The 12,065-nt window shown below is 34.9% G+C and overlaps 1 protein-coding gene across 1 annotated transcript in view; it reads left to right on the top strand.

Annotated features, from left to right (window-relative positions):
* The window catches only part of ERBB4 (erb-b2 receptor tyrosine kinase 4), a 49,091-nt gene that overhangs the window by 9,642 nt on the left and 27,384 nt on the right, over positions 1-12,065 (top strand). The window contains exons 4-6 of the mRNA XM_064585839.1: positions 918-1,064; positions 3,386-3,483; positions 5,026-5,196. Of these exons, the coding sequence (XP_064441909.1) occupies positions 918-1,064; positions 3,386-3,483; positions 5,026-5,196 (416 nt within the window). The remainder of the gene's footprint in view (positions 1-917; positions 1,065-3,385; positions 3,484-5,025; positions 5,197-12,065) is intronic.

The raw sequence follows: 12,065 nt of genomic DNA, 5'->3' as shown, positions 1-12,065 counted from the left end.
CTGTTTTATTCCACCTGTTCTCTTTGTGTGAGTTAAAAAGAGAGCCACAAGGATTTACCATAACATAAGGTAATCATTCTGGCATCCCAGCTTAGCCTACAAGACTTTTTTTTTTTTTTTTTAAGATTTTTTATTTATTTGCGAGAGAGAGAATGAGAGACAAAGAGCATGAGAGGGAGGAGGGTCAGAGGGAGAAGCAGACTCCCTGCCATGCAGGGAGCCCGATGCGGGACTCGATCCCGGCACTCCAGGATCATGACCTGAGCCGAAGGCAGTCGCTTAACCAACTGAGCCACCCAGGCGCCCGCCTACAGGACTTTTAATAGCAAAAATGTTAATCTCAAAATCAGTCAACATCAGATTTTATCTGCAATCATATTTACTTGATACTGAATACACATGTATATAATGAATTGCTTGATAGGCTCTAATGTGGTGTAGTGAAAATTAACTTGGATCAGCAAATATTAACATTACTTAAAAGTAGAAATGGGGAACAGACTCTGTATTTTGACATCCACTCTGAATTGTCTCTGTTACTCATTAAAAATTTCAAAACAATAATAAGATAATTGAATTTCCCACAAAGATTTTGTCATTGGGCTTCTCCTAATAGATATAGAAATCTGAAGAGCCTTTCTTTAGACTTTTTTTTTAAGATTTATTTATGTATTTTAGAGCAGGGGTGGGGTGGGGGCACTGAGCACAGAGCTTGAGGCAGGGCTCGATCCCATGATCCTAAGATGACAACCTGAGCCAAAACCAAGAGTCCGGATGCTTAATTGACTGTGCCACCCAGACTCTTTAGACTATTTTTGACTGCCTTCCAGGGAGCTTTCTTTTGTTATTGGCACACTGCTGGTTTCTTCATACTATGTTGTTAGTTTGCTTATGTAAATATTTGATCTCCAATTTAGGAGTCACTATATGGGAACTGATGACCTTTGGAGGAAAACCCTATGATGGAATTCCAACCCGAGAAATCCCGGATTTATTAGAGAAAGGAGAACGTTTGCCCCAGCCTCCAATCTGCACTATTGATGTTTACATGGTCATGGTCAAATGTAAGATTGCAAAATAATTTTTTTTTTTTTTTTTTTTTAAGATTTTATTTATTTATATTATTTGAGAGAGAGAGAATGAGAAAGAGAGAGAACACCTGAGAGGGGATGGGGTCTGAGGACGAAGCAGACTCCCTGCCGAGCAGGAAGCCCAATGCGGGACTCGATCCAGGGACTCCAGGATCATGACCTGAGCCGAAGGCAGTCGCTTAACCAACTGAGCCACCCTGGCGCCCTGCAAAATAATTTTATCATCACCATCATCATTCTTAGTAAAATAATAGTATGGATTAATCTACCTGCATAATGTTTTTGTATATGAAAAATATGAAAGTTCAAAAATAATTATGAAAAATCATGTAAACACCTGTGTTTTTGGCTTATTGTTAATAGGAAGCAGTATGCATCAATATGCATGCTTCCACGTTATAAAGTCAAAATTATATGACTCTTACTCTTCTGATTCATTTCACTTTGATTCTTATCATTTCCATGACAATCAAATTGTCTTTCATAAAGAGATGTAATTAGTCACAATAATGCTACTAATCTTTATAGGAAAATAGCAGTCTAGACAAATGATCTAAATATAAAGAAAGAAAGCTTGAAACTGATAGTTTAAAAAAATGAATTAAATGGAAATAGGTTTACCAGTTTTAGTCAACAGGAAATTAGCAGGGCAGAATGGGAAGTGAGAAGACATGAATCTACAGTGAAATAAAAAGATTATGAATGTTTACTTTTTTTTCAATTTGATCATTTGTTTACATCAAACGCTCTTACTTTTCTTCCTCCTTCCTGTGCCCCATACTCATATGTATTATAAATGTGTTTTGGCAGCCTCAGCTCTTAATTTAAACAGAATTAGGGAAGTCTCTGGAGTTTCCCACTTAATTTAAGTGAGATTAACATTCAGCAATCTTTCTTGTGTAATCTGGGGTTTTCCGCTTTTGATTTACACAGGGTTAGCAAAGAAACAAACTGGTGAAGGTGAATAAGCATCTTATTAATAAGAGACTTTGGACCCAGGTCTACTCAGATTTATATTCATGACATGTGTGATACATTCTGACAGTGAGGGAAGAAATAAAAAATGTGCTTTCCAGTTCAGGTCAGCATGCCCTTTTCTCTAAGCACAGTTCTATTTACTCAATATTCAGTTAGAAAGAAACCGATACCTCCCAGCAAAGTTAACCTTTTTTGATTCCAGTAGTTCCAGAAACACCTATTTTCTCATTAGCATCTTGGTATCAACAACATTTTTTTTTTCTAAGTGGATGCATACAGTTGAGCTTTGTTAGAAGAGAAAAAATTCAGGTAACATTAATGATACATGAAATGACACCCAAAGACTTCCCAGAACAAGAATAAAAATCGAACCCCCGGAAAAAAGAAATAAACCTTATAGCTTTATTGGATCAAACATCATTCAATAGTCATCTATGGAAGGAACTTTAAAAAAAAACGCATGCGTTATATAATTTGATCTCATAACTAGCAACAGAGGTGATTTAGATACTTCATTTAGATACTCTGATGAAACAATGAAAAATCAGGAAAATATTTTGCCTAATAGGGAGTTTTACCTTTCTTTTATGAGTTTTAATACCTAAGAAGAGGATCATTTGGCAAGAAAATCAAGGAAAGCTTTGTGCTTTTATTCTTGTGATCTCATCAGCTAAACAGAGCCTGGGGAGATAAGACCCACTTTATCTGGACTCCCAGCTAAATAATAATACATACCTTGAAAATTGCTGATAGTATTTTTATGCTGCAAAGGCTAGTACTTAGATAAGCTAATGGCTGTTGCTGAACAAACATTACCAATCATTTTGGATTGTTTTTTTCCCACCAGGAAAAAAGTAGCATGAGAAAGTTGCTTTCTCTTCCCTTCCCCCCTCTGTGCTGGTGTACTGCATTGTAACCAAAGCTTCATGTCACTCCTGACATAAAATAATAAATTATATCCCCATCAAAGAAAAGTTAAAAAAAAAAAAAATCAGAGATTCTGTAAGTTCCTATAGTTAGTCTAGGTTATGTTTTCTAAGAAGGAAAATTATTTTTAAATTAGATGAACAAAATGAAAAGTTTCTGTTATTCTATCGTATATTACATTTATTTCTGAATATCAACAAACTGATTGAGATAGAACCTCACCTAATTGGATTGTTTCTTTCTTTAGCTTTCTTTGTTTGTTTGGCTTTTTTAGATCATTGTTATTAAAAGAATATTTTTCAAACTGAGCCTATGTTTTCATAAAATTTACATCCTACTTCCTCTTAATTATGGGTAGAGTGACTCTTTTATTGTATGTGAATTTCTAGGTTGGATGATTGATGCTGACAGTAGGCCTAAATTTAAGGAACTGGCTGCTGAATTTTCAAGGATGGCTCGAGACCCTCAAAGATATCTAGTTATTCAGGTTGGTACATATCTCATCTTTGGGACTGTGGAAATCACCACTCATAAGTCAATTAAGCAGAATATCATGTGAAATGACTTATGGAAAGAGCCTTTCACTCGATGTCACAACCACTTCTAAGAATCTTCCCTTAGTATTCAAGTGCCTCTGGTACTGAACAGCAAGATAATTATGATTATCCATATACATAAAAAGTCCTTATCCCCAGACAAGCCTTCTAGCACTCTGCTTTTTATTAACATGCATTAAGTCATGTCCATTATTATAATCTTCCTTTTTCAGAATAAAAGGAAGATGGATTTTTAAGAATTATTTTTTAAATTTTTATTCATTTGAGACAGAGAGACACAGAGAGAGAGAGAGCACATGAGCAGGGGGGAGGGGCAGAGGAAGAGGGAGAAGCAGACTCCCCGCTGAGCAGGGAGCCCTGACATGGGGCTCTATCCCAGGACCTGGAGATCATGACCTGCGCCAAAGGCAGACACTTAACCATCCGAGCCACCCAGACGCCCAGAAGATGGATTTTTGTTTTAATCTTGTCCAGGGTTGAAGACAGTGAATTACTAGTTTCAATATATTGATATTTAATTTCCTAAAAAATATTTATAAATATAGTTTGTTTGGGGAGATATACAGTATCCAAGCAATAACTCAGATTCAAGTGAATTGATGTATATATGAATCAAATGATAGCCCAAAAAACATTTTATATTAAACACTAAAAAAAATGGATTGGAAAATTTTAAAGTTGTAATATATTTATCTATGATTATTTTTACCTAAATCATAAACAAATGGACCTTGGGTTGCACTGAATTAATTTTCCTCAATAAAACAAGGTAGCATTTATCTTCCTATCAATAGTCTGACATGAAGATAAAAGCCAGATTTTAGAATAATTTCCAGTTATCCTTTTCCCAAATTAATTTGCATAAACAACTTGTTTACAAAAATATCACATAATTTTGAAAAATTCAAAAAAATCATATTTAAGAAATAGATGAAGTAAAAAAGAGCAGGGTTTTGGTGTCTCTCCCACCTTCGTTTATGTTATTTGCTATTTGTGCTGTGATTTAGGAAGCTACAATGTTATGCCTTAGGACAAATCATGGAGCAGCCTGTATGTCCTGAGAACTCTACAGTATCAAACCAACTAAATAAAATAAAGTAAAGATTGATAAGTCAATTGTCTTTTATTATTTATTCTTAAAGTCACAGCTCAAACATCCTGGCAATGAAGCCTACTGTTATTCTCAGATCTGAAATAGATTATGCCTCCTTCAAAGCAGCCAGAACATTCTGCTTTATTCATCTCTGATGGCATTTATCACATTCTGTTAAATGTATTTATCTTACCCTGTCATATCTAAGTATGTTACAGGCTCCTTCATGACTGGTAATTGTGTTAAAGAATTATTTTTTTAAATGAGTGCATGAATTTTCAACCACTTGCTTTGATATTACGTAAATTTGCTGCAAAGTCCACATGTTTAAGGTGAAAAGAAGACTCATTTTTTGTTTGTCTGGTGGGCAAACTTTTAGGGTGATGATCGCATGAAGCTTCCCAGTCCAAATGACAGCAAGTTCTTTCAGAATCTCTTGGATGAAGAGGATTTGGAAGATATGATGGATGCTGAGGAATACCTGGTCCCTCAGGCTTTCAACATCCCCCCGCCCATCTATACTTCCAGAGCGAGAATTGACTCAAATAGGGTAAGAAATAATCATCTACCACCTCCCATATTATTTCTGAGAAATAAAATCATGCAAATATATTGTAAGCCCTAGAATTACAAAATAATTATGCAGCTCATTTCAGCAGGAATTCAGCAGAATTCCTAGATTAAAAACATACTATACCAATGAAAGGCCATGTAGCGTTAATTTCAAAACACAAGCATGGGTAATGCAATATGTACTCTGAAATATCTTTAAGATTTCAAGAGGAGAAATGTTTTCTTTGTCTTATGTTAGTTAAATCTTAGTTTTAAAAAATCTACCAGTTCGGGGCGCCTGGGTGGCTCAGTTGGTTAGGCGGCTGCCTTAGGCTCAGGTCATGGTCCTGGAGTCCCGGGATCGAGTCCCGCATCGGGCTCCCTGCTCGGCGAGGAGCCTGCTTCTCCCTCTGATCCTCCCCCTCTCATGCTCTCTGTCTCCCATTCTCTCAGATAAATAAATAAAATCTTAAAAAAAAAAAAAATCTACCAGTTCAACTAATAAAAAAATCAACCCATTCAAGCTAATAAAACTATGTGTTTATAAATAAATGAAAATTCTTAATAAGGTAGGCTCTCTTAAAAAGATGATATAACCGTAGTCAAGAGGTGATAAAAGTACAACTCTCTTTCCCTCAAGAGATTAAATATTTTCTGTCAGTTTGAAGCAGAAACAGAAAACTGCAATACCTTGGACTATATCAATCATTTTGGGAAGACTACCGAATCATTTCTTTTTTTTTTTTTTAAGATTTGATTTATTTATTTGACAGAGAGAGACACAGCGAGAGAGGGAACACAAGCAAGGGGAGTGGGAGAGGGAGAAGCAGGCTCTCCAATGAGCAGGGAGCCCGATGCGGGGCTCGATCCCAGGACCCTGGGATCATGACCTGAGCCAAAGGCAGACGCTCAACGACTGAGCCACCCAGGCGCCCCTACTGAATCCTTTCTAAGATGTAGATTTAAGTTTCAAAAGAAACTTGTGAAAAGAATTTGCACTTATTTTAAATATTAAGCCCACTCTATATGAATACCATTCTTTTTCTGAGAAGTGTCAACCCATGTGTTCATTTATTTTTAAAAATTCATCCATTATTCACTCAACATGTATTGAGTACCTCTGCACATGAGACATCATCAGATACTTGAGATTCAAAGAGTTTTGACACCACTCCACCTTCAAGAAGTGGCCAGGCTCCTACGTTTAAGAACATTATCATAGTCAGTGGAACAATCATCATCCTATTTGTCTTGACCATAAGCATAAGAAAACTTTCAACTTGCTGCTCATTTCCTAAAATGAAATTATTTGCTTTGTTTCAGATTCACAATAATAAAGTAACACTCATCTGGTGTTTACTCTGTACCAACACATATATACTAAGTCTCCGAATCCTTACAACCATCTCCTTGGGTTCTATTATCGTCCTGTCTTTTTTTTTTTTTTTAAAGATTTTATTTATTTATTTCGTCCTGTCTTATAAATGAAGAAACTTGTCACAGTTAAGGGATTTGACTGGTGTCATACAGTTAGCCAGTGGAAGGGTAGGATTCTAATGCAGGCAGTCTGCCCACATACCATTGCTTCAAAGTTATTGGAACATGTGATTTTCATGATACCATTGTTTTTCTTGACATCTACCCCAATGTTTGAGGTACGTATTGCTTGGAAAATCCGCCAAGTGATTTTCTTATAAAATGCATTCTGCAACCTACTCCATACCTTTTGCTCATTTGCCCCATTCAGAAGGGCTGATGTAGAAAGAGGCAAAAACAAACAAACAAACAAAAAACACACAAAACAAAACAAAATTCACTTTTTCTTTTATATGAAAAATATGTCATTGCATCCCAATGGGGAGAAGATAACTAAAGGTTTTAAAAGTTAAATCAATTGATAGTCACTGAGCATCAGTCCTATTTATGGGAAGGAGCAGTCTTTCAGGTATATAAAGGAAGTAGTTTTTCCCCCTCTATATGCTTAGCAAAGTGGCCAAATTATAACTTTGGTATTTATAATTTTATGTGACAAATTCATTACTTTTATTAAAACAGAGACATTTCAGAAAATAGTTTTCCCTCCTTAACATGAGATGCTATAAAGGCCAATAACTTGAATCTTTTTCTTTTATAAGGCTTCTCAGATTCCGAATCTGTTCATTTTAATTTAGGCTCAAAGCAAGGAATTCTTAATAAAGGTTTGAATTAACTAAATGAAATTAGTGAGACAAAGAAGAAACCACCTGAGGAATTATTTGGCCTTTAGTCATCATTTCTTATTCTACATTATTATTTAAACAATGTTATCTGTAGATTTCTTTTTAGTTCTTCAGGTCTTTGTTAAGGGAATTGTTCTTAAATATCATTTTATTTTCAGGCATTAAAAGGCCTTATTAATCATCTATATTTTCCTATTTTTAAAAAAAAAATCTAGTTTTATGTAGCTTCCATAGTAATTTCTAATTTGTGCAAATGCTGTTTTTCCTGCTTCTTCCTATAAAGCTAAGTTATATTATTTTATAGTTAGAAAATAAATTACTTCAATGCATTTAGGTTCTGTGCCAACTTATGTGGTAAGGGAATATGTTAAAGTGAATTTTAATCAGATGTTTCTTAAGCATATCTGTTGAACTTTGAAACCAAAAATTATTTCAGTTTCTGAATATAGACTGTTTTGCTCACTAACTGATAAGTTTTAGGTAGTGTTCTTAAATGTCTTTACAACTTGTTTCTATTTGTAAAATAAATACAATGGTAGTTAACTTATGCGATTGTTAAATAATTACCTTTTAAAAAGTGCCAGGCAAATTCTTATTCTCTTTCAGAATCACTCAAATTTCATTTTTACTTGTTTCCTTGTCAGTATCGTAAATAACTACATTTTCTTAATGAGGTTTTTCTTTCTTTTTTTTTAAGATTTTATTTATTTGGGAGAGAGAGGGAGAGCGCGCACGCGCGTGCATGGGTGCACACACACACGAGCACGAGCGGGGTTGGGGGGAGGGGCAGAGGGAGAGGGAGAGGGAGAACCTCCCAGAGAGGGAGAGGTTCTCCCCTGAGCAAGGACCCGAACTCAGGGCTCCATCCCAGGACCCTGGGATCATGACCCCAGTGGAAGGCAGACACTCAACCGACTGAGCCACCCAGGTGCCCCTCTTATAAGGTTTTCTATACATTATCTATAAAAAAACCCTGTTGCTTCGGTCACTACTTGACAAGCAAATTATTTCTGCTGATGTGTTTTTATAGCAAATAAGATAGAGAAGTCATTTCTTCTATGGTGCTTTTGATTATTTCAAACTCTGTGTGTATTTTGATTCATTATAACTTTAAAGCAATGAGTCAATTAAAAATACAATGTTGACATTTATCCAGCAAATTGATAGATACGAATGCAAATAATGCTAAAAAATACCCAACTAATTTATAGCTGTTGTTGTTATTATTGTTGTTATTGTTAGTGCCCTTTTAATATTATCTTAAATACCTTTATCACAATAATGTACCAAAAACTATGATTCTAGCATGATGTAAATAGGAAAGCACAAGAAACTGACTTCTACACACTTCAGTTCTGTACATCTATGAAATGGGGATAAAAAAATCCTCTCAAAATATTGTGAAAATTAACTTTTTAGGATATCTAAGTGTGCTCCCCATTGATGGATATGTAGTAGATGCTCAATAGTGTGGAAATAAATGAAGACCCACCAAATGAGAAATGTAAAGGCTCTTTATTCAGACCTTGCTACATAGAAAGGGAGTTAGCCACCGCCACTTGCATTTTGGCAGAGACTCAAAGGCAGACAAAAGAATGGGAAAGCTTTATAGTGGAGAAAAGGGAAGGCTTGAAGTATGCCTTGGTTGGAGGCTGTTGGTGTGGGGAAGCTGTAAGAGGGGGTAATTAGAAGTGGGGCATTCAATGTGATTAGTTCGAGGTGCATATTTGTCCTTCTCTGGTTTGTCCTAAATTGAAAGTGGTGACAAAATTTAGGGAAGCTGTTAGTTAATCAAGTCTTGACTACTTTGGTTCAGTTGTTATAGATGTTATTGTTTAGCTTCCTGGATTGCTGCTGGAGGTGACAATCTGACTTCCTGCAAGTCTAACTTAGAGCAGACTGGCTTCCTGGGCTGTTTATTGTAGGTATGGTTTCCTAGGTGAGTTGCTCTAAGTTGGGAGTTAGACTTGTATTTTTATGTATGATCTGGCCATTGTCCATTTGTGTATTCAGTTTTTAGGTTTAGGTTCCGCTGCTGTCTTCTTTCTCTCTTGATGTATTTATTTAAGTACATAATGCCTGATATTTTCAATTAAGTGCTTGCACGTTTTTTTAATTTCCGTGTAGATATTTTTCTCTTGATGTGGATAAATTTTTTTTCTTTTTCTTTTGAGTTACCTAGATTTATATTTCTGTGGCATAGTGAATTGCATACCAAATGCAGCAGCAATTAATAAAAATAGCTAATAATCTGATGTGGCTAAAGATATATTAGCTTTAATGATATTGGAAATTTTTATCTAATTTAAAAACTTCAGTGCATTTTTGTAGACAAGGTCTCAATTGTTGCAGGATCATTCAGTCATTGGTGATGAATAGTTTTAGAGATGCAGTGTTCTACCTCTTTCAAAGCATATCAGCTAATTCTCAGTTATCCAGACCAGGGGAAGACAAAGGAATTGTAGCTGCTGCACATTGGTGTAGCCGGAGACCCATAATGGGTCTCTCGTTGTAATTTAAACTTTTCTCCACTTCTTTTAGATCTGCTAAGAAATAACTATATTAACGGATCTGTTTTTTTCCTTCTCTTTTTGCCCTTTCTTTTCTAGAATAGGTTATATAAATGAGTTGAAAAATAGAAAAAATGAGGGCAGAAGAAATAAAGGATGAAGAAAAATAAAGGAGCTTAGTTTCTCAAAAATGCGATCAGTTTCTAAATAATTAATTATAGGCTGAATATTTGCTTATAAAATGGGATTTTATATATTTTATTTTGTGCTACTATCACTTTTCCCTCAGATTAAATTTTGTAATTTTGATAAGAGTATACTAGGAAGGTTACCACACACATTGTAATTTCCTTTAGGATTTTTACCAATTCACCACACAAAAATAAATAGAAATACAAGAACACTTTGGTCTCCTCTATAGGATTTATGATAGTGTGCTAAATATGCTTCCTAATGATATATATAAACTAGAAAAAATTCAAGCAAATGGATGATACAGGAACAGTGATGTCTTTTTCTATAATGACATTTCAAAACATAAGTTTCAATTGCATTTGTCGTTACTGTTCAATAAATCAAAGCCATGATTCTTATTTTATGAAATAATGAAACTAATAATAGTAATATCCCCTTAAACTCATTGATGGCTTAACTCTAATCAAGGTACTATGCTAGGTGTTTTAAGTTAACTATTTCATTTCACTTTTATTTCACAAAGCTCTCTGAGGTAGGCACTAATATTCGTCCCATTTTAAAAGTTAAGAAAATTGAGCTGTGGAGAGTTTAGATAACACAAATAATAAGGAGCAAAGCTAGAAATTGAGGCCAGCTTTCAACAATCCCGCATGGAGGCCATACCTAAAATAACAGTGGGGTGGAGAAAAGTTCCTCATTTCAAGCTGCTATTAAACTTCTTACTACGTATGAAACTAACACTTTTCATTCATTTAATGGCAATCGGATAAAAGAAAATAAGTTGGTTGTGAGAAATCTCACATTCTAGAACAAACTCTTTGGCATTACAGTCTTAATCATATCATTTAACCAAATTCAGTTTCTCCATTTAGGTGATGAGAAAAGTGAACTAGATAACTGATAAGTTCCTTATAATTTTAAAAATTACCTTATTATCGAATGACTTTTTTGAACTAATTATTATATTTTATACATTTACATAATATATCTTCTAGAGAATATTTAACTGGAAAATGGCCAAAAGCATTTTGGGTTACCTCTATATACTTTTGTTCCTATGTGATTTAATACAGAAGAGAAAAACTTAAGGACACAAGTTAAGGAAGCATCTCATAGCTAAATGATGTAGTGGGAGAATTTTGTGATGATATAACAAGGTTACTCTGGTTGCAATTTACCAAGGATCAATATCAATTCTAACAACAGCTGCTACTTGATGATAAATGATTGTAGTCTCAGGATATTGGTTTTACATTTCTTCCAAGATATGTCAAGGATTCCTGCATGGTATCCTTGATATGATGCTTGGGATTTTTTTTTTTTTAATCTATTAAGCCCGAAGGAGGAGCTCTTCTTACTATGGCATTCCATATCACTAGGTATTTTTTTGTTCCAAAGTTTTCCCCATCTACGTAGTAATTTTTAAATTGTTCAAGTTATTATGATTAAAGAATAAATGAATTAATATGTTGAATGTTTATCATGGGCTAGGCACTGTGTTGGACAATGAGGGTACAGAGTTACAAATCAAAAGTTCTGCCTGAAAAGAGTTTATATTCTAGGTGAGGAGATAATATTCTGCAAGCAATGTGCCAGATATTATAGGAAAAAGACAAAGGAGACCAAATCAGCTTAAGTGGCTACAGAATGTCATTTGAGCTGTATCATTATTAGAGGATGAGGATGTAGCTTGCAACAGGAGTTTTGGTAGTGTAGGTCTGAAATGGGTCAGAAGGAAAGCTAAACAATAAAACCAATCAAACAAACAAACAGACAAAACCCACATGAACAAGGGCAAGGAGATGTCTTTTTGAGTATACTTTTAAAACTCTGTGTTTTTGTAATATTTCCTATTGTACATGTTGAGAACTCTTCTATGTTATCAGAGGAGGTGGGGTGGGCTTCCTCCCAAATTTCCTATTTTTGTCATTGTTATGAAGGCT

This window comes from Mirounga angustirostris, unplaced genomic scaffold (genome assembly GCF_029215605.1).
Source record: "Mirounga angustirostris isolate CCGP_5_RB_7025 unplaced genomic scaffold, mMirAng1.0.hap1 SCAF_3, whole genome shotgun sequence".
Classification (NCBI taxonomy): Eukaryota; Metazoa; Chordata; class Mammalia; order Carnivora; family Phocidae; genus Mirounga; species Mirounga angustirostris.
Note: the sequence above shows the minus strand (reverse complement) of the source record. Positions and strands in the feature narration are given on the sequence as shown.